This window comes from Nematolebias whitei, chromosome 8 (genome assembly GCF_014905685.2).
Source record: "Nematolebias whitei isolate Nwh7 chromosome 8, NemWhi1, whole genome shotgun sequence".
Lineage (NCBI taxonomy): Eukaryota > Metazoa > Chordata > Actinopteri > Cyprinodontiformes > Rivulidae > Nematolebias > Nematolebias whitei.
In genome coordinates, this window is record NC_056505.1 from 20,588,883 (window position 1) to 20,615,939 (window position 27,057).

The 27,057-nt window shown below is 41.1% G+C and overlaps 5 protein-coding genes across 5 annotated transcripts in view; 2 read left to right on the forward strand and 3 right to left on the reverse strand.

The window, feature by feature from the left end:
• The first annotated feature begins 206 nt into the window (after positions 1 to 206).
• ficd (FIC domain protein adenylyltransferase) lies at positions 207 to 2,487 on the forward strand. The gene is made up of 2 exons (XM_037680418.1): positions 207 to 544; positions 1,296 to 2,487. The coding sequence occupies exons 1-2, from the start codon at positions 271 to 273 to the stop codon at positions 2,375 to 2,377; spliced, it is 1,356 nt and encodes a 451-aa protein (XP_037536346.1). The 5' UTR covers positions 207 to 270; the 3' UTR covers positions 2,378 to 2,487.
• An 860-nt stretch (positions 2,488 to 3,347) lies between these two features.
• On the reverse strand, positions 3,348 to 14,628 carry sart3 (spliceosome associated factor 3, U4/U6 recycling protein). The gene is made up of 19 exons (XM_037680419.1): positions 14,407 to 14,628; positions 13,172 to 13,298; positions 12,963 to 13,067; positions 12,688 to 12,872; positions 12,311 to 12,416; positions 11,708 to 11,832; positions 11,456 to 11,611; positions 10,872 to 11,010; positions 10,588 to 10,695; positions 10,396 to 10,473; positions 10,261 to 10,319; positions 9,813 to 9,922; positions 9,606 to 9,718; positions 9,289 to 9,365; positions 9,045 to 9,216; positions 8,509 to 8,960; positions 6,393 to 6,545; positions 4,757 to 4,944; positions 3,348 to 4,670 (listed from the first exon to the last, which is right to left on the reverse strand). The coding sequence occupies exons 1-19, from the start codon at positions 14,599 to 14,601 to the stop codon at positions 4,478 to 4,480; spliced, it is 2,841 nt and encodes a 946-aa protein (XP_037536347.1). The 5' UTR covers positions 14,602 to 14,628; the 3' UTR covers positions 3,348 to 4,477.
• A 716-nt stretch (positions 14,629 to 15,344) lies between these two features.
• iscu (iron-sulfur cluster assembly enzyme) lies at positions 15,345 to 17,102 on the forward strand. Its single transcript, XM_037680420.1, has 5 exons — positions 15,345 to 15,459; positions 15,593 to 15,706; positions 15,776 to 15,886; positions 15,968 to 16,046; positions 16,675 to 17,102. The coding sequence occupies exons 1-5, from the start codon at positions 15,358 to 15,360 to the stop codon at positions 16,746 to 16,748; spliced, it is 480 nt and encodes a 159-aa protein (XP_037536348.1). The 5' UTR covers positions 15,345 to 15,357; the 3' UTR covers positions 16,749 to 17,102.
• A 110-nt stretch (positions 17,103 to 17,212) lies between these two features.
• LOC119413078 (oligodendrocyte-myelin glycoprotein) lies at positions 17,213 to 18,562 on the reverse strand. The gene has a single exon (XM_037680091.1). It carries the CDS (start codon positions 18,560 to 18,562, stop codon positions 17,213 to 17,215), a length of 1,350 nt encoding a protein of 449 aa, XP_037536019.1.
• A 4,855-nt stretch (positions 18,563 to 23,417) lies between these two features.
• The window catches only part of tmem119a (transmembrane protein 119a), a 4,813-nt gene continuing 1,173 nt past the window's right edge, over positions 23,418 to 27,057 (reverse strand). Inside the window, exon 2 of the mRNA XM_037680421.1 lies at positions 23,418 to 24,555. Coding sequence (XP_037536349.1) covers positions 23,791 to 24,540 — 750 coding nt within the window. The 5' untranslated portion in view covers positions 24,541 to 24,555 and the 3' untranslated portion in view covers positions 23,418 to 23,790. The remainder of the gene's footprint in view (positions 24,556 to 27,057) is intronic.

Sequence of the window (27,057 nt, forward strand, 5' to 3'; positions counted from 1 at the left end):
ATCGGTGCCGACGCAGGGGAAAAACTACCATCTGTTGGAAGTTTCAACTCGACCGTGTTTATAGGGATTTTAGTTGAAAGTGATAGAAGGTTTTATTAAACTAGTCCGTAAACCTTCAAGTGCTCAAGGTAACTGGATTAACTTAAGCCCGGCAGTGTTATCATGTTCACCGTGTTTTCCCTCCTCTCAGCCCTTCGGCTCTTCAAGCAGGGCTGGACATAGATGGGGTCTGTTGTCCCCGAATGATGGAGGTTTTAACCGGGGATCATCATGGCTGCTGTGACGGAGTGGCGCTTCATCAGCGGACGCCGTGTCCTCGGAGGATGGGGCCCGCTGCTGTGCGTAGCTCTCGGCTCTCTGGTGGCCCTGCTGCTGCCCCTTATCGGGGTGGAGAACCGGTGCTGTGCCTCCCTGAAGGGCATCTCTCAGCTCAGCTGCCAGCTGTGGGGGAACTCCCAGCCGCCTCCAGCTGTGCAGTCCACCAGCCTCACGGTCCCCTTCACTGCCCTGGATGTGCTGCCCCAGAAGTCCAAACCCACCCAAGGTACGAACAGCACACTAAACATAACAGAGAATGATTTGGGTTTAAATTATTTAGATTTCTAAATAAGCGTGGTCAACATTGACAGCGTTCTATCTGACTTTAATAACTTAATTTAATAAATGTATCTTGGTTGTGAAGAATGGGGCCAGCTTGAGTTGAAATTTAGTTTTAATGATGCAGAATATGAGCAGGTTAAAAACAGTTTCAGCTTTAGATTTGGGACAGTTCCATACCTTTATGTAAAGGAGTTGATGTGTTTCACATGGAAGAAAAAATATACAAGGATCTTACTTTTTGATTCTTCTGTAAATGTTGAATTGCGCATTATTTTGGGGACATGACATTGATCTTATCTTTTACTTAAAAGGCGAGCCTTTAATTATTGCGTTTAGTGTAAAACCTTGTCAAATGGTTGCTGAAAATGTGGGGAAAAGGTCTTTTTGAGAATGAAGAAGGAATACAGTTTGTAAAAATAAATAGCATTTATGTTTCCAAACTTCATTCTGTTTTTCAAAACAATAAAAACCTGAACTTTTATTTAAATTTCCCAAACATGATCACTTTTTTCTTTTTCATTACATATGGACATGGTGTATGTGTAGGAACCTTGACTGATCGTAAATGTTAAATGCTTTATACAAACAATTGGGATGTTTTCTAGATCATGCTCACCACCTTGCATTGATTTGTACTGTTCCATAGACCGGTTGGTCCTGTTCTGTTGACCCGTCTGTCTTTTGTCTGAATGCAGAGATGGAGCTGGAGGCCAAAGCCGCCCTGCAGCAGGCTCTGGAGATGAAAAAACTTGGGAAGAGGGAGAAAGCTCACAAGCTGTTGGTTCATGCTCTTAGTATGAACCCAGACTTTGTGGATGCTCTGACGGAGCTGGGGACCATTCTGGAGGAGGAGAAGGATGTAGTTCAGGCAGACCACCTCTACACAAAAGCCTTGACCATCTCGCCATGCAACGAGCGAGCTCTGATCAGTCGGGACCGAACTCTGCCCCTGGTGGAGGAGATTGACCAGCGCTACTTCAGCTTGATTGACAGTAAAGTGCGCAGATTAATGTCTATCCCTAAAGGGAACTCGGCTCTCCGTCGGGTGATGGAGGAGACGTACTACCACCACATTTACCACACAGTAGCCATTGAGGGCAGTACGCTCACGCTGTCAGAGATCCGTCACATCATTGAAACACGTTACGCCGTCCCTGGAAAGAGCCTCCAGGAGCAGAACGAGGCCATCGGTGTGGATGCAGCCATGAAGTACATCAACACCACTCTGCTGTCCAGATCAGGAGACATCACCGTCAACGACATCCTGGAGATTCACAGACGGGTGCTCGGCTACGTGGACCCTGTAGAGGGAGGAAGACTACGCACCAGCCAGGTGTTTGTGGGCCACCACATCCCACCTCACCCAAAGGACCTGCAGCGGCACATGCAGGAGCTCGTTCAGTGGCTCAATTCTGAGGAAGCCCTGCAGCTGCACCCTGTGGAGTACGCAGCTCTCGCCCACTACAAACTGGTGTACGTGCACCCGTTTGTCGATGGCAACGGACGGACATCACGGCTGCTCATGAACCTGGTGCTCATGCAGGCAAGCTACCCGCCGATTACCATTCGCAAAGAGCAACGGGCTGAATATTACACCGCTCTGGACACGGCCAACGAGGGGGACGTTCGACCCTTCATCCGCTTCATAGCCAAATGTACAGAAATAACTTTGGACACTTTATTGATTTCTACCACAGAGCATGCTGTGGGACTGCCAGGAGCTGACCAGGACCAGGCCTGTCCCAGCTGCAGACAGACCATCCCAGTCCACAAGTAAACTGTGGTTAGGACTGGAACATGAGGCATGCAGTGTTCCATCTTATTATATTTCATATATTTTTAATGGCAAATCCCCAAAAAGTGTAGAAGCACCTTGTGTGGTCAGATCAGTCACAGATGTCAGTTTGGTTTCTTCATTTGCTGAAATCAAAAAATCTGCTGCTGAACTGAAATTGGAATTTTGTTTAGGGTTTTTTTTTGTTTGTTTGTTTGTTTCTGTGATTTAAAGAAAATATTTCTTTTAGTTTTTAGCTTATTTTCCAAGGAAATGTTAAATATTCTTTGACTACTGACGTGAAAAATCATGAATATGTTTGACTTTGGATGACCATAATTTCCACTGAAGTGTTCGTGTTACCTAGCTTTAGGATAAATCCCAACACTGTAAAGCACTTTGTATTTATTTTAAAATAAAAGCGATTTAACTTTGTCGTTAAACTGAAGTCTACGTGAACACGCACAAAGCCATAAGATTCACAAAACTTTATTAAAACAAGAGGGAAATAAGAACTCAATCACAGTGGCAGAAGATGGGACATAAAAACAGCTAAACAAATGCTGAAAGTCTTTATTTTTTACTGAATTCTCAAAATTAACTAATTTACTATAGAAATTATACATACCTGTTAACGCTCGCCAAAGAGAAAATGACTTCTACAGATCAACGGTTAGATTTGTTTTAGATCAGGGCACCGTGGGAGCAACACATACCATCTGTTCTGATCCTTTAAATTAACATTATAAACTAGTCAACTTTTAAAATCTGTACTGAACATTATGTACAAAACTAAACGTTATCCCTTGACATGGAGGGTGGTACCTGCATCGGCTCTTTCATTTAAAGCAGGAGCTGCACACATTTTGCATCATTTTTCAGATTTGGGGGTGTGGTCATAATCCCTTGTTTATTCAGAAAAGTGAAATCATCTCTGAAAACAACCAGATCCCAAAAATTTTTTTAGGTTTAACTTTTTATTTTCTTGCAAATTAATGTTTGATTACAGGGCTTTATGAAAAATTACCATGTTTTCCCCCCGTATTTAAAAAACTCAAAACAGCTCCAGTTTATGTATGCTGGAAATAATTCAGTTGACATGAATTAAAATTTAAAAAATAAAATGATTCACTTAGTTGGGTATCTACACCACTGGACAAACTGGACAATAAGCGAGTATCAACTACAGAAAAAGAAGAAAATAAGCTAATTAGCATTACTAGCATCTTCACATGTAACCTGTGAATTTCACAGCACGAAATCTGGTTCATCTGGTCTCCGAGTCAGAAACAGGAATCAAGCGGACGTCTGAAACGCAACAGATTTGATTCAGGATGTTTTGTTCCTGAACACAATCGGTAAGTTAAATGACTCAATACAGAGAAGAGATAATATTCTTGGAACTGTTTAGCATGAGAAGTAAAAAATCTTGGCAGCTCTTGTACAAAAAAAAGTTGACCAATAAGAACTCTGATGATTCAGCTGTACTCTTAAACAACAAAATGGTGATTTATAGCGGAGGATACTTTCTGTATTATATCAAACTAAAAAGATTTATTTGTCAAATAAACCTCATGGTTCTTGCTCAGATCTCTAACATACACAACAAAAACCTTAATTCCTTTAAAACAGCCAGAGAACATGTTTTCATCACTGCAGCACATCAACATTATGTACACACAGCAACTATAATACACCACCATATCAGAGCTTTTGCATATACCTTTTTTTTTAACATTCACAAGTTTAGCTGCTTTGAAATCTTAAAAATATACTCTCGCATAATCGTCTGTCAGATCCCTTTAACAGCACAAAACAAAATCAAAGAACATGAGCAACAACTTTCAATACAGTATATTTACACACAAATATGATACACTTTTTATAAAATAACTTGGCAGCCGCATTCAACAACCTGTCACACTGGGTGTGTGATGGAGGGCAGGAGGATGACAGTTAAGGCAATCTTGCAGAACGAATAATAATCTGGCTGAGATTAAAGGGTCTATCAGGTAAACAATTACAGAAAAATTACCAACACTAGTTTGTAAGGACACAGGATGGCTTTCAGTAGGAAAGGCGGTTGTATTTCTCCAGCTCGTCTCACTTGTTGAGAAGCATCTTGGCAAAGTCTGAATTCGACAGAGACCTCGGATCTCCAGCTGCGTGCTCTGCCGTGTTGACGGACGCCGACGCTTGCTCAGCTGCGGTCCCGTTCTCGACTTTGCCTGCGGTCGCCGTTTGACGGTGCAGGGAACGAGGAAGCAAAGACAGCTGAGTTCGACCTTTTCCTCTCCTGAGAAAAAAAATGAGGGGAAAATTAGAATTTTATTACCGTTGTAATAAAACTTATTAGTACGGAAGTAATGACAGTAAACTTACGCTCCATAAACCTGGCGAGGCATCAAGTCTGCCATGGGCCTGCTGGAACCAGCCTTATCCATCAGGTTTCTACGTGGTGGGTTACTTATAGCAACAGAGATTTTGTTGCCTTCCACTTCAGTGCCATCCATTTTCAGCACTGCCTGAGACGCCTGAGTTTCATCTGCAAACTCCACATATGCCAGACCCTGCAGAGACACACAAAGAGACGGCTACAGCAAACTTCTGTACCTCATTAGCATCTCATACGTTCTGTTGGATGGTATCAGGTAGAGCTGGGCAATATAGCAATATTTTTTAAATATCGATATAATTTTTTTTGCCATATAAGTTGAGACTATATCGATATAAAAAATATAGTTTTGTACTTGGAAAATCCTGCTGTCTTTCTCCTACGCGATCCCCCTCCTTAAACACAAACACACAACCCTCAGCCGCACTCCCCTCCTTCCTGCTTCTCCAGGAAGTGGGCGGGCGGGAGGAGACGTTTAGCACAAGTAAACATGGAACATAATATCAAGAGTTTAGCTGCTGAACAAAATGAAAAACAATGGCTGTTCTTTCGGAGATGGTTTGGATTTAAATTGTCAGATGAGGGGCAGAAAGATGATTTCTGTAGACAATGCTGAAAACAAGTCCCGACTGAATCTTTTTCACCATTTAAAACGGCGGAGTGGAATATGAGCGTGTGTGAGGCTGCATGTCCGACAGACCTCAGCCTCCTTCCCTAAAAGAAACACGGGTCAGAACTCATTTAGCCGTGGCACAGAGAGGTGGCAACTAAGCGGCTCCTTAGCGGCTAACAAGACGGCTAATGCTTTAGCCATCTTGTTCCACAGCTGAGGACCGTGTCTTAGTGATATGATAAACTGCTGATTAATTAATGTCTCCACCTCTCTGTGCCACGGCTAAATGAGTTCTGACCAGTGTTTTTATTTTCAGGGAAGGAGGCTGAGGTCTGTCGGACCTGCAGTTTCACACACGCTTACTAACACTAACATGTAGGCGGCGCAGCTGAATGGACTGTACTTACATATCACCTTTCTATCTTATCAAGACTCTCAAAGCTCTTTACACTACAATCTGTCCTCATTTACCCATTCATACAGCATTCTACTAGATCTCTACAAAGAATAATCAGTGCTTTATCACATTCATACACCGATGGGACACACATCAGAGGCAGTGAGGGGTTCAGTGTCTTGCCCAGGGACACTTCAGCATGTGACTGCTAGTGGAATCGAACCCCCAACTCTCCTATTGGGGGACGACTGCTCTAGCCTCTCAGCCACAGCCACCCCCAGCTGAAGAGATTATTTAATATATCTAAATAAATGTCTGAAAAATAAACTATTTAATATATGTAAACAGTTTATTTTTTGTACAGTTACAGCTGTTGTTAATAAATGTGCCTGTGTGACACTTGGGACAAAGCTTTGACTCAGAAATATATTTTTGTTATTACTTTATGGAAAGAAATAAATCTATATATATATATATCGTATATCATGATTTATCTTAAAATATCGAGATATTAATTTAGGTCCATATCGCCCAGCCCTAGTATCGGGTGCTAATCTTTTAAACGACTGCTCTAAGTAAAACCTTCCGACCGCTGTCTTCTTCTTTGTCTCACCTTCGGTTTTCCAGAGCGATATGTGACGAGACGAATGTCCTTGATGGTGCCGTGACTTTTACAGAGTTCCTCCAGTTGCTCTTTAGTGCATGAGAACGGCAGCCCAGAGATGAAGATTTTGTGTTTTTCCATTGAAGTGTTGTATTTAAAAACCTAAAAAGAAATTCATAGAGTTTTATTACTCTTTTTGTCCACTTACTATATTTATGAATAGTCCAACAAAAGAAATAAGATGTGTTAACAAACACACTGTGAAAAGTTAAATGGAAAAAACACGAGTCATTATAACCAAATTTTCATAAATTGAGCAAAGAAAAATGTACATTTATGTATTTCATTCCTTATTTGAAAGCTTTTATCAAGGGCCGGTCTGCCAAGAAAACCAGCAGGGAACAAATTACAAGATGACGCAACAAAATCACATAATCAGAAGTGATGGTCTAAGCTGAAGAAAAAAAAAAGAAAGAGGTGAATTAATCAACATGATGGGAAACCTGGTGAGACAGCACACTGGATGACGAAAGTAAAGACTTTGACCACTTATATGTGGTCTTCAACAAGTCTGGTAACATCCATGTGTAATTTTTATTGATTATCTAAAATTATACACTTCTTACGTGTCATTTCCAATAAACCAGGAGGTGTTTCCATTTTATTTATTTTTTGTTTCCATCTTGCTGGTTTTTATACAAACTAAAAATAAACAGGTACTGGTGCTGGATGAAAAATGTGTTAATAAAAGTCATTCAACCTTTATACAGGTTGTTTTTTTTCTCACTCGTTCTTGTGCAAGACGGACGCCTTTCTTCCCTCTCCCGACCTCCTCATGCTTTTTTTGCTCTTTCTTGTGTATCGGAGCTCCTATTTACACATCTTTCGAAATGTAAACTATTGTCATAGATCTGGTCAGCTGGACTTTCAACGCAATCGATAAATTTTTTTCAAAAAAGTAACAGGGTCCTGGAGAACCTGCAGGATACGTCATGGATCCGTGGGAGGTTTAGAAGCTGATGTGTCTTTCCGTATTGTCTCAGGAGGACGCTGAAGATGTTCATACAATTGGAATCATGATAGCAGGGTTTCTACTTTTTGGCACCGGCGGATACTTATGTTATCGGCTATTAAAGAAGATGGCGGCAGCAGTTTAGGCCATGGCAAAGCTGCCGACCCTGTGTGAAGGTTTGGTTTGTGTTTTGAGAACTCAAAATCAGCTGATTTACGAGCTAAACCGTAAGATGGAAGCGATTTGTGAGAACCACAGGCCACTTGCAGCTTCTGGGACTCGCCAGCATGTTGGGGACGACCTTGGAGGGAGCTCATAAGCACAGACCAGTGGAATTCCTACTAATGTGGCCGTTCTGGATTTAAAGTACCAGCAGAACTCAAGGCTGACGAGAAATAACAGTCTGCCTGAAAAAAATCAACAACTGTGGCTTATCTGAATCTGACTCCCCCGTTTGGCCTCGAAGCAGGCCAACTTATCAAATTTCTCCTGGGACATGTGTTAACTGAGAAAGCTCTGTCTATCGCAACCTTCTGTGCAGGTTTATCAGAGCTGTACCGGCTGACACCAACATCTTAACAGGACTATGGACTATCTGGAAGTTCTTCATGAACAAATCTCACCGTCTTGTCATCAAATGCATATGTAATGTGTCTATAAATGTGCTTGCTGGTAGAGTTTTTTGATCTCTTCAATCATGTCCTGATAAGGACAAGATGCGAAGAGATCTTTTTTGTAATACCACTATCCTTTCTTCATGGCCTTTTCCCCTTTTCTATCTAAAGAATAAGAGGTCGTGCTCTTAGGAGCAGCAGCAACGTGCACTCCGCCCATCTTTCAGATGACTGTACAAACATAATCTCACTGTATTTCGGTACAATGATAATAAAGCTTAATCTGATTCATGGCAAAAAAAAAAATGTTTAAATGTATTTTGTCTAATCTTTGTTTTTTCAAAATAGCAATAACTTACAATACATTCAAATTAACAAAAAGAGAAAAAAAATTTGGTTTAACAGGTGGAAAAAACGTGATTCACAAATATTGAACACTTTAACCTGGCAAAGAATCAATATTTATTAAATTTCAGCATTACATCACTTGTTTACTCACCTTAAAGTCAGGATTTTTGTTTTTGTCCACACAAGGTGACACAAACATCGGCCTGCCCTCCACTTCCTGTCTGTCCAGTTTCAGAGCCTCGGGGACTGATGCCACAGACTCGAACTGCACGTAGCCATAACCTTTGAAACTCCCTTTGTTGCTGAAGATGGGTCGGATCTGTTTTATTGGACCACAGCTCTCGAAAAGTGTCTTAAGCTTTGCCTCGGGCTCCTCCAGGGTGTACGTCAGGTTGCTGATGAACACACTGGAGCTGTCGTCTCGTAGCTCTGGCTTGTCGTCGTTCTGTCTCTGAGAGGAAACCAACGGAGCCTGCTGGGGGTGTTTTGTGCTGCCTGGAGCAGGTTTATATCCAGGGGGAGCATTCCTCCCAGAAAGTCCAGTCTCTGTTTCCATGTACTCGTCTGTATTGTTGCCACCATCTGCTCTCTGCCTTTTAGGAGCTTGTAAATCACAGAAAAAAGAAGAATTTAGAAAACATACAAGGATTTGTTTCTCAGATTGAAAATCCACAAGAGATCTTTTACCAGAGTCCTTATTCCATTCATCCTGATTATGATCTTGTTCCGCTTTTCTCTTCTCCCCAGCACGAATGCCCTTCTGGGTCTTCTTCTGAGCCTTCTTGTCTGTTTTGGCCTTCCGCCGTTGCTCAATCCTCTCCTCCTCCTGGCGTGCCAGGTTGGCTTCTTTCTCGGCTGCCTGACAGATGGAGGAAGATGGCAACATTAGCCAAATGATACACCTGCTCACTGCAGTGATGTGTGCTCCTACCTTTGCTCGTTGTTCATTAATTCTGTTCAGCTTCGTTTCTGTTTTTTGCACCGCTGTATCCCAGTCCTCCAAAGAACCTGCGTGAGAGCAGAAACGTTAATGACAACAAACTGGGCATGTACTGTGGAGTACTGCAGGGGTAACTGCTGAGTTTATTTGCATTTAATACAAAAGTGATTTTTAACTTGAGTTTTTAGTGCTTTTCAAGTCTAATTCAAGCAAGAACACTTTTCAAAATGTGAATCTTGTTATAGAATAAAGATGCACAGTATCATCCATAGTAATAGCTTGATGTTTGTTTTTAGGATGAAACTCACCATCTACCCTCTCAAATGTGAGCAGGACTTCACAGACGTGTTCTGGGTAGTCTGAGGTGCACTGCACAGCTCTGTGAAGAGCCTTTCTGCAGTGAGCAGTGTCCCCATAAGCCCTATAGTTAAAAAAAAAAAAAAGAAGGTAGTTTATTCTCAAAGATGGCATCACTTAAATTAGTATATTTTCCTCTCAGAGATGGACTTGCAAACCTTTCCAAGTTGTAGTATTCCAACCACATGTTGGCATATTTAGCGTTCCCTTTCGTCATGATATTATCCCACAGTTCTCTGGCTTTTTGCATGTTCTTGCAGTGGCGGGCCTGTTAGCAAAACAAGGAAAATTTAACTTTTTAATACTTGCATATGAGAGTAAGCTTTTTTCATCTCTTTTAGTAAAAGACAGGAAAACATTGCAAGTTTATAATGTCAACCTAATTAAAAAGTCGCTCTCAATACATCAACCTTTTACATCCACGTGCTGCATTTCAGGAGATGTTGCTGTTGTGATTTAATGAGGCTTTAAGGTGGTGTGTCGAGTCATATTATGAAAAATATTTAAAAACAGGAAGAAAAAAACTTGCAGGGCAAAATTTACTTCCTAAATGTATCTATTTGATGAGATCAGCTTTTGACAGTAGTCGTCATTGTGACTGTTTACCTCTATCCTTGCCCAAGTCTGCATAATGACACAAGAGGGATCTCCACTTTCACCAAACCCTGCAGTTACACAACAAAGTAACATGAAAACCAAACCGAGAGGGAAGTCAAAGCCAATGAAGAAGAGTTGACCCACTTTCTTCAACGTCTTGTTTCATGTAGTCTAGAGACCGAGAGAAGGCTGCTCGTAACTCTTCTAACTCTTTACTTGATTCTGGAAAAAAGAAAAGTGACACAATCGATCAAAAAGTACATAAAACAGAGCGAGAAGAAGAGACGTTATTTATAACACAGTAAAAAGCTGTTTTTCTACTCAAGCCGTTCTCACCTTTAGTGAAATCCACACGTCTCCTCAGGTAGTCGAGGAACGCCTGCCAGATTTCTACATAATCTGTTGCTTGGATGAAGCCTGCGTTCAACGCCTTCTCAAAAACATCTGTGCAGAAGATGAATATTGAAGAAAAACACCATATCACATACATAAACATAGCAAATCACGTGGATCTACTTTAGATTTTTTTTTCCCACGAATAAAGCGAACACTCCAAATAGACTCGAATAATGAAAATGGCAGCCGAGTTGAAACACTTCCTGCTGTGCTCCAGCTGTTACCTGACACGGTGTGATGGTCAGCTCCGTGCCTCTCCAGGGCCAGTAAGTAGCTCTTCCACAGACTCATGGTCCAGGGGCAGTTTCTGACAGCTCGCTCATGAGTGGAGAGAACCAAGTCTTTGACCTTCAGCTGACGATCCTGTAGAACCCAAAGAGAAAGTATTAAGTAAAACACTGAGTATTTTTATTGAGTAGCTGGGAGTAGTACCGGTAAATGATTTAATGGGGCACTTTTAAAAATAAACACATTTGTTATCGGAGAGATATGAAAATGTACTGGAAATTTGTGATACAGTTTGAAGAAACTAGTCAATAAAATATGGGTTTGAGAAAGCGTCAGTCACCATAATTTACTGACACTGTTGCCATTCAGCACAACAAGATTAGCTCTAATTAAAGACTTTTTTTATTGTGTAAAATGATTCCCAAAAGAAGGGTGTAAGGTAGAAACATGTTTGGCACAAATCTTATCTTTGTTTTTGGCTTTTTGCTGACGTTTGGTGAAGTTGTCAAGTTTTAAATGTCATGGGGGGAAAAAAATAAATTCTTTAAACCAAAAGTGCCAAATACTGATCAATACTCACAAGATATGTGGCGTATTTGGTCCACATGTCCGGTACCAGGCAGTTCTCTGCCAGAGCCCGCTCAAAGGTTATCTGGATCCGTGCTGGGTCGCCCTCTTTTAGTTCAAAGTCAATGTAGGCCTGATATTCTGACAACTTAGGAGGTTCTGCAACTAGCTACAGAAAGATAAGCACAAAAAAATGTGATGCACTTAGAAAAAAACATTTAAATTTAATGAGGTCAAATTAAAAAGATGTAACTAATTCGGTTACCAGAGCTTCTTCACAAAATTTGCGCTTTTCCATTTGCTGCAAAGCCTTTCTGTACAGATGTATGACCGTCTCAGGCACGCCGTTTTCAGACCACTCCTCATATTCAGCATACGTGGCTTCCATGTCTGCAAAAGCACAATTATCTCATAACCTAAAAGCATTTACCCTTTTTAAAACCTTATTGGATGACAAGTTATCAGCGTCACATTAGGAAGGTTTGATTTAGTCACTGCAGATTTGTATTAATGCATGTACCGTAGCTTAATCTGTACTCAGTACTGAGACCAGACTGGAGAAAAGGTTGCATTTTTTTCAAGCTGAGCTAAGAAGCAAAAACAATAAAAGAACAACAACAACAAAAAAAGTCACCGGATTAAAAAACTATTTTCAGTCCAAACCTATAAACAGACTGAAAGCGTAGTCAGATCTGCAGAGATTCTGAGGCACAACACAACCTGCTGCTTTGTTCCAAATGACTGCATCAACTCAATTATTCATTTTTAAATGGGATTATTCAGGAAGGCCATGACACACAACCATCACAATGAGATTGCAGCCCTATTTTACCGCAACCCATCTGGACAGAAGAGTCGCCGTGCTTACCGATTAAAGGAACGGCCAGCTGGCGGCGGAACAGTGTATGGATTCGCTCAAGCTGACTGTTGAGCAGTTCCTGCTCCTCGCGGCTGGGAGTCCTGCCAGGAGGAGGCTGAGACCAACAGAGAGAATTATGATGACATTTAGCTCCTTTTGATCAAAATCAAAAGAATTCCTTATTTTACATTTATCCTGAATTAGAATAATCATTCAAACACATGCTCTGACACATAAAGATGTTTATACACTGCACTGTATTTTTTAATTACATTAATAAAAGCGATTATTTTTTTGAGGATCCAAATATTAACAAAACATTTATAAAAACTGAGTACATCTCTGGCAACTGAGAGGATTTTTTTCCAGCTGATGGAAACACAAACCTGCACTGTGGACAAAATTGCGTTCTCAAATTCTCTGTAAGCCTCCCACAGCATCTGCCCCTTGGTCATGTGAAGTCCCACAGCTGTTACCGCTCTCTCAAAAATGGACCTCACCTTGTCCATGCCACCTGGCGACCCCATGCCACCAATAGAGTACTGGGCATATTCAAGCCAGATGTCTGGACCTGTGTAAAAAAAAAAGGCACAAACTAAAACGTTAGAACCATGAAATACATGAATATTAAAACAAAAGCAATGCTAGGAGGTGGACTCACAGATATAGTCTTTGATGGCTCGCTCAAAGAGCTCATATACATTCTCTCTCTTTGAATCCTCCTCAGTCAGCCGGATCTCATCCTTGAGCCAGTCCAGCCAGATCTCTGAAAAAAAAAAAGTTTAATAAATACACGTACAATTTCAGATGCAAATAACGCAGCGCTGCAGACTCCTTTTGTCATCTGGATTGTATTAGACATGAACCGACCTTCAGTGAGAGGGAAGAGCTCGCTCATTTTCTGCCTCGCCTTTCGTAGACGGAAAAGTTCTCCCTCCTGTTTCAGAAGTTTGATGAGATCCACGTGACAGTTGTAGTCAAAAGCGTTGATCGAAAGCTGCAAAAATACAAGATATGCTGAGCCATAAAACTTTAACTCATACTTACTTTCTATTTATTACCATGTAGTTAATATCAGAAATATACTATTCCTGCAACAAACACTTCCTGAAAAGTGTAAGCATACAGCTTTAGATTTTTTTATATACAATTTTTAAACGGTTTAAGAGATTTGTGACAATATCAAAAAGCAATATGCATATTGTTCTCCCATCATCTCATATAGTTTTGAAACTATATATATCTAAATATAAAAAACTCAAGTTTTTAAATAGTTTTGTTGACCAAAATGTTTAACATTCCTAGTTTAGTGACTGCTGATTGACTGATAAGCCTGATAAACCTCTTGAGTGAAAATATCACCTTCTGCAACAGATTGCAACAATTTTCACATTGTAAACTTTCCTTTACTCATTTCCTTGTTGCATGTTCTTACTTATGCTCACTTAAAAATCCTCCAATAACTCTCTCCTCAACAACTGAGACATCCTTCAAGACATTTTGATGATTTCAAAATCACAAACAGGAGGTGTGTACGTTGAGGTATCAATGTAGGTGTTTATCTTGCTATTCTTATCTTTTAAAAGTTAAGACATTGTGAAATTTGGAGCAAAAGCCAACACATCAAGTTACACATTCTGTTGATCCACTAGTTGCAGGTACTAATCCTACTACTAATACCTGAATCTCCTTTTTGCATCACTGAAACTGAAGTGTATTTTTTACGTTATAAAATGGGATTAATCGTGTTTATCAGAGACCCAACAAAGTTAGATGTGTGCACTTTTAACTTTTACAGTTAAAGCAGTGTTTCCATGCCAACGTGATCAGGTAGTGAAAAGGCGCGTGACACACCAGACAAGTCGTTAGCATCAAAGATTAGCGAAGCTAATCACGACATGTGAATGTTCATACGTGCCCACGTAATTAAAAAAAACACTCAACAAACACTAGCCACTCCATTTTTTTTTTTTTTTTTTTGATTTTTTTTTATCTTGACCATGTTGAGGCCGAGATCCACGATGTTTTAAAGCTGACGACTTGCAGCCTCCATTCATTCTCACTAGTGGCTCGACGCTTGTTTGGTGGATTTGTTGACCAATTACCTGCTCCTCCAAACGTTGGATTTCGGCTTCATTTTCCTTCTCGTCCTCCGACGAGTCGTCCTGTTCGTCGTCTGAATTTTCTACACCCATGCCCTCCTCCTCTTCGTCCGATTCCATCTCTTTCTCCTCCATTCCTGCTTCGTCCTCCTCCATGTCTTGCAACTGCGTTTGTTCTGCGTTACTTGGCGCCGCCATATTGGAATAACCGTCTGCCTGGTAACAACGAGACAGGCGTTAAGGAAGGCTGGTTTATCATATAATAGTCAAACTCAGTTCAGTAGATGCTATTTCAATTCTTACAAAGAGAAACAAGAAGGACTTATTTTAAAACTTTTAACACGTACAAAATTAATCTGGAGATGTCCTGTTCATATTACAAGTAGTTAAAAACTATTTCCAATGTCAGTAATTAATTTATTCATTCAACCTTTATTTATACAGATTAGACTCTTTTTTAAACAAAGAATGATGACAACAGTAGACAATCATAAAAGAGAACATAAATTGAAAAATAAATAGAAGAAAATTATAATAATAATAACAATTTATAACAAAGATCCACACATTTTCCAGATTAATGGAATGTAATTTTAATTCAAAACAAGTTGAATAAAAATAATGACAAGTATCAAAGTACGCATATGTTTAATCTAAATATGTTGGATGTAATTTTAAATATATCGGAGCTTAAAACGTGAATTTAAAAAATGATGTAATTTGTCCTAGGAGCAACGACGTTTGAGATAACTTGAATAGTTGACATGATTTCATTATATATTACATCGGCCTGCCAAACTCCTTTACACACCCCTGAGGTTGTAGAGATCAACATTCACCGCCAGGGGCGCTCTTTTGTTATTGAAGCTCATTTTCACCTGTTTGTCAACAAGGGGGCGTTCGTCATCGCTCGGGTTCGCTCGTTAACTTCCGTCAGTCAGTCGTCGTTCAAACATGGCGTCTGTCTCCTTGCGAAATTCTGTGTCTGTGCTGTCATTTCTTAGCAAAAAGCTCTTCAGACCGGAGCCGAACCCTCTTTGCGCTTATCACAAAAAGGTAACGGACTATACACTTGTGTTTTAACCAACTCTAATGATCTTTGCGTAAAGTTAGCTCGTTTTGGTTGTGGCTCAGAAGTAAAACGGAATAGTAACACACGCCTTAACGCGTTTTTAACTTCCCCCCCAAGGTGGTGGACCATTATGAAAACCCGAGAAACGTGGGCTCGCTGGACAAAAACTCCAAGAATGTGGGGACTGGACTGGTGGGTGCGCCGGCCTGCGGCGATGTTATGAAACTTCAGGTGAGCTGGAGGTCAGCAGCACGAGTTTCACATAATGGTCAAACCTGCTCACGTCCATGTTGTTTCCAGATCCAAGTGGATGAAAACGGCAAAATAACAGATGCAAAGTTCAAAACATTTGGCTGTGGGTCAGCCATCGCCTCCAGCTCTTTGGCCACAGAGTGGGTGAAGGGGAAGTCGGTATGACAACACTCAGAAAGAATGGACTCATTGATTATTTGTTTATTTGTTCTTGGAGAATCTGATCAATTCGTCCTGCAGATTGATCAAGCTCTGAAAATCAAGAACACGGACATTGCCAAAGAACTCTGCCTTCCTCCCGTCAAGCTTCATTGCTCCAGTAAGTTAAAGCAAATACAACATATCTTAAATGTTCCTTTTCACATTTAAACTTATTATTGCATGACTAAACGGCTTTAGTGCCGCTGTCAAAGATTGTGCAATCTTTAACTGAGGGGTAAACACCAGTCTGCTAAATCTAAAACATGTTTAGTAACACTAATAAAATATCTCATGGACAAATTGGACAAATTTGAATAAAACATGCAGAAAGGAACCATACAACTGATTATCCTTTGGGCTCAATCTGACTTAAGATGGCTGCCACAGCTAATCAATATTAATCAACACAAAAATGGTGTGCATAACGTTATTTTTCAAGTTTTACCAAAATGGCAATTACTCCATAGTTAAGATGATCTTAATCTAAAACTATGTGCTTTTTTAAAATAAATGTTAGGTTCTTTCTTCTTTTTTCGGCTTTTCCCTCTTCAGGGATCGCCACAACGAGTCCTCCATCTCACTCTGTCCTCTGCATCCTCTGTCCTCACTCCAACTACCTTCTGTTTCCTCTCTAACTTCATCCATTTATCTCCCCCTATTAATATTTAAAAACCTTCTTTTTAAGCCCCTTTCTTACATTTTCGTTTGCATCCGTTTCTTAAACTTTCTCCATCCTTTCGTTTCAGTGCTTGCAGAAGATGCCATCAAAGCAGCTCTTTCAGACTACAGACTAAAACAGGATGATGAGGAGCAGCGTTGACTGTGACATTTCAGTGATGTCTTGGGGACAAATGTCAGCGGGTCAGTGCCGCGTGAAAGACAAGTCGGGGAGTTCTGGGAGTCTTAAGGAAGCTGAGCTGCCTCACCTCAAAAGTTGTCTGTGGATCCATTTTGGCCTCGGATGAACTGAACGTACTGATTGTGCAGTTTTGAAGTCAAAGATGAATTTCCCACAGCGCTGCTCCCTTATTATAATGGACACACGTTTCATATTTTGCAGTGATTTTTTTTTTCAACACATAAAAATATTTATTCAGACTGAGTAGATGGTTTGTTTTATTTTTATAAATATTTTGGCTTTTATTTGGCTCCGTTGTATAAAAGGTAATAGCAAAGGTCCACATACCAAAACTAACCATACTTGTATAGGACTGTTTGCACATTCTGAAATAAATAATTTAGAATGGAGAGGTGTTCCTGTGTGTGTTTGTGTGTGTGCTGCCCTCATCCACCAGATCTCCCGTTAGCTGGAGCCACCCTTTGCTGGCGGACGAGTACTTTTTTCAGCAGGATTAGCACTGCTAGCATTACGAGAGCTAAAAGAATGCACAAAACGGCGAGCAGAGAGATGATCACTGCAGAGTCCTTCTGGGTGAAGACCTGTGGGTGAGTGAAGAGCTCGTCTCTCTGGGTGGACAGCCACGGTTGTGTTCCTGCAGCTGAGGTGGTCTGAGCTGTGGTGTTTCTGCACCTCTGCTCCTCCTCGGGGAGAGAGGTTGGTTTCAGATGGGTCGAGCTGACCGATTGGGTTTTATTTAGGGATAAACACTCTTCATAGGTGAGAGTTTCTAACGAGTAGTGTAAAACACGAGGCTCTGAAGGATCCTGACTGCTCCGTGCTTTAGAAGAAGCTGTGGATCGCTCTGAAAGCTTCAAACCGTCCCTGTTGTCGTAGGAGACTCGCGTCTGCTTCTCTGTCACTGCTGAGTTCAGATCGAGTCGGTGCAGCGTTTCCTGTGGCTGCAGGACGTGTGGACAGATGGACACGACCGAGAGGTTCAGCAGCAGACGGTGTGCCAGATGGAGAGGCTCTTTGCACACCAGGTCTGTAGCCATCTTCAGTCTGCCGCTCAGCAACCAGCGGTAAAGATACAGGATGTTGCACTCGCACACCCACAGGTTGTTGGTCAGATCCACGGTCCTGAGGCGAGGCAGGCTGTCGAAGGCCTTCTCTGGGACTGTTCGCAGGCAGTTGCTGTTGATCTGCAAGACCAGCAGGTTGACCAGAGCGGAGAGCGAGGGCAGGTCCAGGGAGGAGATGCAGTTTGCTGACAGGTCTAAATGTGTCAGCGATGGAGGGAGATTCAGAGGGAGGCTGGACAGCTTGTTCCCCTTCAGCGTGAGGATCTGCAGCTTCCTAAGACCCAGCAGCGCTCCGGGCTGGATCACAGAGATGCGGTTGTCCTCCAGGTCTAGGCGAGTGAGGTTTCTCAGCTGCCTCAGTGAGCCTGAGGTGATGTAGGTGATGCGGTTCTCCTGCAGCAGCAGGGACTCCAGGCTGGGAGGCAGCCCGCGGGGGAAGCGGGGCAGCAGGTTGTGACTGAGGCTGAGCTCCTGCAGGCCGGAGAAGGGCCCGAGCAAGTGGTCCACGTTACAGAGCTGGTTCCTGGCCACAGACAGAACCGAAATGCTGAGAGGAACAGAGCGGGGCAGCGACCTCAGACCCAGAGACTCGCACAGAACAAGAAATCCTGGGCGAGGACAGCAGCAGCCAGGAGGACAGGGAGACACCATGAAGTAGGTGAGGGGACAGATGTAGAGAGCGAGGAGGACGTCACATCTGTACCAAGGCATGGCTCACTGTGAAGAAAGAACATTTTACACAGAAAGCTGAACCAGTTCATCCGTTCTACTAAATGTTTTCATCACCTCTAAATGAACTTTATTTTAAAGGATCAATTGGTGAAGTGGAAATTTACCGTTTTCCAGCACGATTATATTAGACCTGAAGGATGCCTTCTGTTCTTCATCAACTGTATTTCAGGTGTTAGAGAATCACTTTGTTTTTGCTCATACTCTTTCATGTCTGCTGAACTTTGCTATTTTTGTATTTGTCAGAGTCAACTAACAAAATCTGAACACAACTTTGACAGGCTGCATGTAACAAAATGTCTAAAGATCCCATTTAAAACAGCTTTTTGTTACGTTTGCTGCTCTGAGTCAATGGAACGCAGATTTATACCTGAAGTTTTAGTCTTTTAAACCTGAATGATTCATAGAGCAAAATTTGTTGTTTCTTTGTACGTTAGATAATGGACTGCAAATATGGAAGCATTAAAACCCCCAAATAAACCCAATTACTACTGATCAAAACCACTTAGACTAGAAAAAATATCTGTACTCCTGGAAGCAAACAAAGAACCAGAGATGGTTTAAGACTTTTGCACAGTAAGTATTCTTGACTTGTTTACTCAAAAGTAAAATGTTTTGATAAACAGATCTGTCCTGTTTAATGATCATCTTAATCAACACAGTAATTTTTTTGCAATGAATTAAAAAAAAATCATATTTTAACAAAACATTTACTAAATATTTTATGTTTATTATAACCGTATGATTAGTTACTCAGCAACTTAGGATGACTTTTGTCACAATCTGGCAACCCAAAAATAGTTCCCACCAGTGAACGTTGATAAATCCACAACCTCCCCCAGTTTAAGGCTAAACTCACCATTATTCTGCTCTGGTAGTTTCTGCTCCTCCAAAGAGACGAGTCCCAGCTCCGGTCCAGTTCACCGTCTCCCTAAAGATGACCACCGCTCTTCAGAATTTAGGCTGGTGCTCATCTAAGTTTAATGAGGGCCTTAAGGTGCTCTGTTACCTTCTCTAGATCCTCTTCAGCTTCACATTGATCGGGAGGTCCTGTTGTTGATCAGAGGCAGACAGAGAAGAACCCACTGAAGATATATGAAATCACAAAAGGTTGTGGTTTTTAAACTAAATCAAACCTCTGAGTTTGATCAGTCTGTGAGTTTCTGAGAGCTCCTCCTGTGTTTGTGTCTTTCCTGTTCCCTGATGGGAGGAGTGAAAGTGAATGGAGCTTTCCCTAATTATTTAGAGCTTCGCTGGCAAAAGAGCAGGGAATCTGACCCGAGGGCGAGGTTCTGTCAGGGCTCACGTTTCAGCCAGCGGGGATGCTTTTGATTTGAGTGCTGTCATGTCATGTTTGATCTTTGACTCTGACCTGCTCAGGATTCAGCTCAAACTTCATTTTCTTCTGGAAGATGCTGGACCTTTTTCAATTTTGGTCTTATTTATTCATTCTCTTCCTCATATTACATCATTTACAGAGAAGTGGTTGTTGTGCACCTTTCACAATTAAAAGAAGTAGAAATCAATGCCTGAAATGGCCACATGGGGGCAGTATTTCATTGATAAAACATCTATCCATCAAGGATTTTTGAGCATGCATCAGGATCACATGCTCAATAATCCAGGTAGAAAAATCTAAAAAAGTTAAATCTGGTCCTCTGGACATTCAAAAAACAAAACAAAGCAAAACAACAAAAAAATGTAGAAACGTTTCGTATTTCATCCGAGAGACTTCCTCAGTCTGAGGTGTTGTATTCAGCTCAGTCTCTTAAATAGCACCTTCTCAGAGTGGATCAACCAGTTTTGCTGCTGACAACCAAAACCAGCTGATCACATGCTCAAGAAGGACCAGCAGCCTAACAATGGATCATTAGCACACTGATGGCTGTTTACTATTCACAGAGGGCTGAGTGATACTAGCAATCACAGCATTGTAAGACGGGGACAGTTGAACCCGGAGGCCTCCACCCCTGTTTAATGATGGACGGTTTCTTTTCACAAAGATGGCCTCCTTTACTCCTCTCTCAAACCATCGTTCCTCTCTGTCCAGGATGTGAACATCTTCATCCCTGACAGAGTGACCGCTGGCCTGGAGATGAGTGTAGACCGCAGAGTCCTGGCCTGATGGTGTTGATCTTCTGTGCTGGGCCATCCTTTTGGCCAGTGGCTGTTTAGTTTCCCCGATGTAAGACTGATCACCTTACTGACACTGAACAGCATACACAATATTACTCTGTTTGTGCTGGGGGACTGGATCTTTGGGATGAACCAGTCTTTGCCGTAATGTATTTTGGGGTTTAAAAGCCACTGGGACGTTATGTTTAGAAAATAAACGTCTCAGTTTCTCTGATACTCCCTCAACATATGGAATGACCACTGGTCTGGGTCTGGGTTCCTCCTTTTCACCTGATGGCTGACTGGAGTCCTGTTTGGGTTTCTTCTCTGCTTTCAGGAAGGCCCAGTTAGGATATCCACATTGCTCTAGAGCCTGTCTTGTGTGGGATTTCTCCTTCTGCCTGGCTCCTGAGCTAGTGGGGACGCTGTCTGCTCTGTGATACAGAGTCCTGATGACTCCTAACTTGTTCTCCAAAGGGTGATGGGAGTCAATCTGCAAATACTGGTCTGTGTGGGTGGGTTTGCAGTACACCTCGGTTTGCAAATGTCCTAGGTGAATCTATATAATATGAGTTTCACTTTCTGAAATGACTGATAAAAAAAAAATCAACTTTTTCACAATAGTCAATTTTTTTTAGATGTATGTGTAAATGGAGTATTTAAATATGTAGGAGCTCAGGTTGTGATGGTTACTGCCATGAGTACCTTCTTCTATAGTTCTGGGCTTTGTGTTTGGATGATGCTGCCAGTGGGTCCCATCAAGTCCAGCCAAGAAACTGGGAGAGTTCTTGCTGTTTTTGTAAACCTTAAATCAAAGAACAGCTAAATTCTTATCACAGAGCAGATCTCGTGAATCTTACATTTGTGCAATTACCTTAAAACAGTCAGCAATCATGCCCGAGAAGACAGAGAGCTAAATTACAGATAGGCAGCCAAATGTGCACGTTGAAAACATCTTTAATTTTAAGAACTATCACGTCTGGGCTGTGTTCGTGTTATTTTATCACCATTTCATTTGCCACATTCACAATAAAAACAGAATATAAAAACATTCCCATCCAGACTTTTATTAAATGTAAGATAAAGAGAAATGTTTTACGGTAAATAATACAAATATCACTGAAAGTGCAATGTATGGACAGAAAAATCTGATTATTTTGCCAGGACAAAACCATGAATCATAAAACAGAGGAACTACAGATCAAACATTTGTAATAATTAATTAAATGTTTAGTCATAAACTTTAGTGATGAGGTTGTAAAATGGAAAATGTTATCTTTTTTGGAGTAATCCAACAAAACAAGAGTTTTAATCGTTTTGTAAATCTCAAAAATCATCCAGCATCCATACACTCAGCCTTTTGACTCCTTTAATAAATCTTTAAGAATAAAAAGCAAAATCTATCTCATAAATATATAAAAACATATACCCTGATATCAGTAAATCTGCTGATATTGCACCCTACAGCTGGAAGAAAAGCAAACATTTTAATAAAATAAATATGGAAAGACAGATTATGATGAATTTAATATGCAGAACTCAAACAGCTAAAAAAAATAAAAAAAATCTAAATTTGGCTTTTAGTTTAGTTTTTAAATTGAATTCTTAAAATTAAACGCAAAATGAATAAAATACATACAAAAACACTAAGCCCCAAAAATCTACTAAATATGAAAGTAATTTTTTTTTTATTCACTTGTATGTTTTATTCGTGTTTATTTACAGAAACTAAATGATTCTCCTGAAGCTCCTCGTGTTTGAAAAACAGACATTTCTTTGTGTTGGAACACGACTCAGTTTCTCTTCGTTTAAAACAATAAAAGTTGTTCTTGTGTTTAGTCTTTCACAGAGAGTTATTTACAGTAAAGTTTATTATGTCAGTGAGGTGATGCCGCCTCAGTGGTTTTGTTCGGTGGAAGAGAACAGCTGGTGCTGTAACCACTAAAACAAATACGGAGCACAAAAAGTGCCTGTCTGGGATGACGAACGGACCACCGACGCCCCTCAGCTTGTGTTTAGAGAATCAGCATCATTCAGCTCAGGTCTGCTGAGTCATACTGAGGTGATTAAAAAAATACAATAAATTGTGGGAAACATTTTGTAATTTTTATCTCAACCCATCTGCATGCACACTCTATCAGGGGTCTGCAACCTGCGGCTCTGGAGCCACATGCGGCTCTTTGGTCCCTCTGCAGCGGCTCTTTCAAACTTTGACCAAAACTGACATAAAACTGAATTTTATTGGATGTTATAACAACTCAAAGGGCTAGTTTTAGCAGTTTTCCTGTAATTTATTTAGCAAATATATGAATACTAGAAACATTACAAGGAGTAAAACATATTCACTTTCACTTTACGCTTTTTTCCTTCAAAGTAGGATATGTAATTTTTCTACAATAAAAAAAAAATCGCATAAGAATGCATAGTTTATTGTTTTAGTTCGTAGAAACTGAGCAAAACCTATATAATTTTTCCTTATTTCCAATAATCTTGTCTTTCATTTTGTCTTAGCGTGTAAAAATATCAATAATGTTAAAAATCATTAGATATTTTTAGTTTTATAAAATCACCCCTACTGTCCAGAAAAGCACCCTCCAACAAACTTAAAGTGGTCCGTGGGCCACCAGTTGAGAATCCCAGTTGTAGCTGGTATTGTGGCTCCGGACACGTTTAATTTAGTGAACAAAGGGGCAGCAACGGTTCTTCTGATCGTAAAGTTTGCAGACCCCTGCTCTACATAATCCTCCCCTCCAGGAATATATCTGGTCACTTCCATTTGTGCTACATTTCCATTGTTGGGAAATTAAGTGTCACATTTTCTCTTCTCAGTTCTTTACTTTCGTTTATTCAGACTTCTTATCTGTTTCAGCCATTTCTACAGAAAGATGAGACAAATATCTCTTATTCTGAAAGACTCGCTCAGTAATGTCTGTGTCGTTTTTGCCTTCAGTTGTTTGTTTGTTTGTTTGTTTGTTTTTGTGTTGGTTAATTTGAACCTTTTCACAATAAATGAACGTTTTATGAGGATTTCTCTTTGCGTGACATTTTGACCTGATTTGCCCATCTTTATGTGGAGTAAACTCCTCGATAAGACCCTAGTGGATGGATTTTTTCAGATGGCAGGTGCAGACTGGCTGGCTGGGGCCGGTGCTGGGACTGAAGCTCTGCTGGATCTTCACCTCCTCCTTGGGTTTTGATTCCACTCTCCTTTTTTCCACTTCCTCTACCTCTTTGACTTTTCTGACCTCCTGGTGAGGCGACGACCTCACATCTCTCCCCCTTTCTCCCACCAGAGCCTTGGAGGGAGCGCGCAGGTGTTTGGGAGAAGCCGAGCTCAGAGTCTGGACCCTCTTGACGTGGTCCACTGCATATGGCTTTTCCTGGAGCTCACTGGAAGTCTTGCTCCCTCCAGTCTTTTGGGCTGTGAACTTCCTGGGGGGGTTAGGAAGAGGCTTGTAAGCCTCCAGCTTGCTCTTATGACTCATGGCTGCGGCACAGCAGATGATGAAGACCATGACAATGAGGAGAGAGGTAACAACAATGATGATGAGCAGGTTCTCCTGCAGGAAGTCCACCACTCGGGTCAGGATGAAGTCTCTCAGGCGGATCATGGTGGTGGTGATGGTGTTGGTGATGGTGGTGGTGAGGCTAGGAGGCTCAGTGACCACAGTGAGATGAACAGGCGCTCGGGTGGAGAAGGACGTGGGAAAGATGAGCTCCTGCTCGGCCTCATCGCCACTGCCGTCCATGGAGATGTTGTAAAACAAAGGAGTGGAATGAGACAAACTGCAGCAGAGCCAGAGCAGAGTCGTACAGGCGACGTGGAAAACCAAGTGGGACCTCATCTTCAACCGTCAGTCCTGGAACAACAACGAGGAAAAAAAGGTTTTTTTTTTACTTAGCAATACACAACATAGTCTGATACTGGGCCTGGGTACATGCCTGGTTCTCACTTGTAAGTACAAGTACAAGATATGTGTGCTCATACATAAACCCATTTGTGATAGGTACCAGATAGATGCCAGGTAAGAAGCAGGTACTTCTTAGGTTTTATGTGTTTAAATGTTCTTGATTTTATATGTACAGCACATTGTGGCAGCTGTGGTTGTTTTAAAGGGCTTTATAAATAAAGTATTATTATTATTACTTACCAAATATGTACATATGTACATGTCTTATAAGTACCAGCTGTACAACTGCATTATACCAAATAAGTGTCAGGTAAGAACTAGAGACAAATGTGGTAAGTATCAGGCATGTACCTGGTAGTATCAGGCTGTATTATTACCTTTTTATTGTTGTGATTTTATTTTTAAGATTATATATTTGCTGTCTGAAAGCGTTCATTTCAGCAATTATAAACCTAAAAGCTATTAATTTCTTAAAAGGTATCCCAGGACTCCCATTAATCCCATTAATTTGGCAGCATGGCTGCTCAGTGGTTAGCACTGTTGCCTCACAGCAAGAAGGTCCTGGGTTCAATCCCCATATGGACATGGGGTCTTTCTGTGTGGAGTTTGCATGTTCTCTCCGTGTTTGTGTGGGTTTTCTCCGGGTACTCCAGTTTCCTCCCACAGAACAAACACATGCATGTCAGGCTGCCTCCAGGCCCAGGCCTCCCTTACAAAAGAGATCTGTGATCTCACTGGGATTTGCCTGGTTAAATAAAGGTTAATAAATAAATAAATAAAATAATATAAATTCTTTAGACTTCGTTTGTTTAATCCTCATGCAAGAACACAAAAAGGAAAAGTTTCTGTGTCCTTGCACACGACATCCTGTCAGCGTTTCTTTGTAGCCAGAGACCTGTGCAGGTTTGTGCTCTCCAGTTTTGGAGGTGCTGATGGTGCGTTTTCTTTACCTTTGATGAGACTTCCCTAATTCAGTCGTTATTCTTAGCTCTGTTACTGAGCCTCTGGTTCAAACTAATCTTTATCCATGTCCGCTCAAGGTTTTCTCTCCCAGTCTTTCAGCAGATCTATTTCAGCAGGCAGCACAGTAGCCATTACTTATTTGGGGTGGAGACGGCGAGCTTGGAGCTGGAGGCCTTATAATTTGTAAAGCAGAGGGAGGCCACCCATTCACCACACCAAAGCCAGGAGGAAGCTCAGTTCCAGCGGGAGCACATAGGCGTGGGAGACCTGCGGCTGTGGCCTCTATATTTACACTGGGCACCAGCTGCTGCACCCCCGCCCACGGCAGACCTGATGGAGATATTCCTGCTTCCAGAAAAACCTGCGTTCACTTACAGAACAACTGACAGAGCACACTTTTCCACCAAATGTTTGCCGTCTTCTGTGTTCTGGTTTGTTTCGATCTTCCCTTTGAGACAAAGAAAGCTGCAACCAGTGAGTCGGTTCTTGTTTTAAACCTGTTTAACTTTTAACTCAGTGTGCATTTATGCAGCACCAAGCTGTAAAGACAAGCCTCTAATCAGCCTCATGTTAAATTGAAGCTACTGATCCGACTGACCCTGCACAATGAGAACCCTCCACTCGTTGTGTGGTCGAATGTACAGCGTGTATTCTGCTGGACCACAAGGTGGGCTGGGCCTTCATCCTTGGATGTACAGCTATAGAAGCTCGATGCCCAGTAATTAGAGCTAAAATTACATTTCCTGAATGTCACCATGATGGCACTGACCACCACTCATCACATGTCCACATCTGCACTCGGGTGAAGAACCTGCAGAAATCAGATGTGTCACTAATGGACTTTGTGACTGTTGCACTTCTTATAAATTGGCTTTCCTTAAAGTTTCTTCAACAGTGGAAAGTGTTTGTATGCACTGGTGGCACAGACTGAGCAAAACAAATAAACAGTGTCACTTTTAGCATTTTCCAAATTAAATCCCACCGCAGAGTTAGACAAGGTCAATTAACAAGTTTAAGAAAATTACATTTTTAATCATTACTGTGGGTATTATTTATAAAAATGTATATATTTATTTTTAATGTAGGTATTTTTATTTCGTTTTTTAATATCATTTTCTTCCATTTATTTTTTTTTTCAATCTACATGCTGTTCCTATGATTGTCTACTGTTGTCATCACTCTTTGTTTAAATCAGGTCCCTCTTGAAAATGAGTCCTCGAGGCTCACTGAGACTAACCTGTATAAATAAAGGTTGAATTAATTATTTAGCATATTTTTCAGAGCTTCTACCTAAACCACAGTAGCCAGATTATGATAGTAAAATATAATCCAGTGAATCTGACACAGTTTTAAAATAAATGACTTTGATCTGCTGGATCCTGGACCCTTATGTATGTGTATGTATGTATATTTACATGTGCATGTGCATATATGTGTACATATATGCTTGTAAGCATATATATATATATATATATATATATATATATA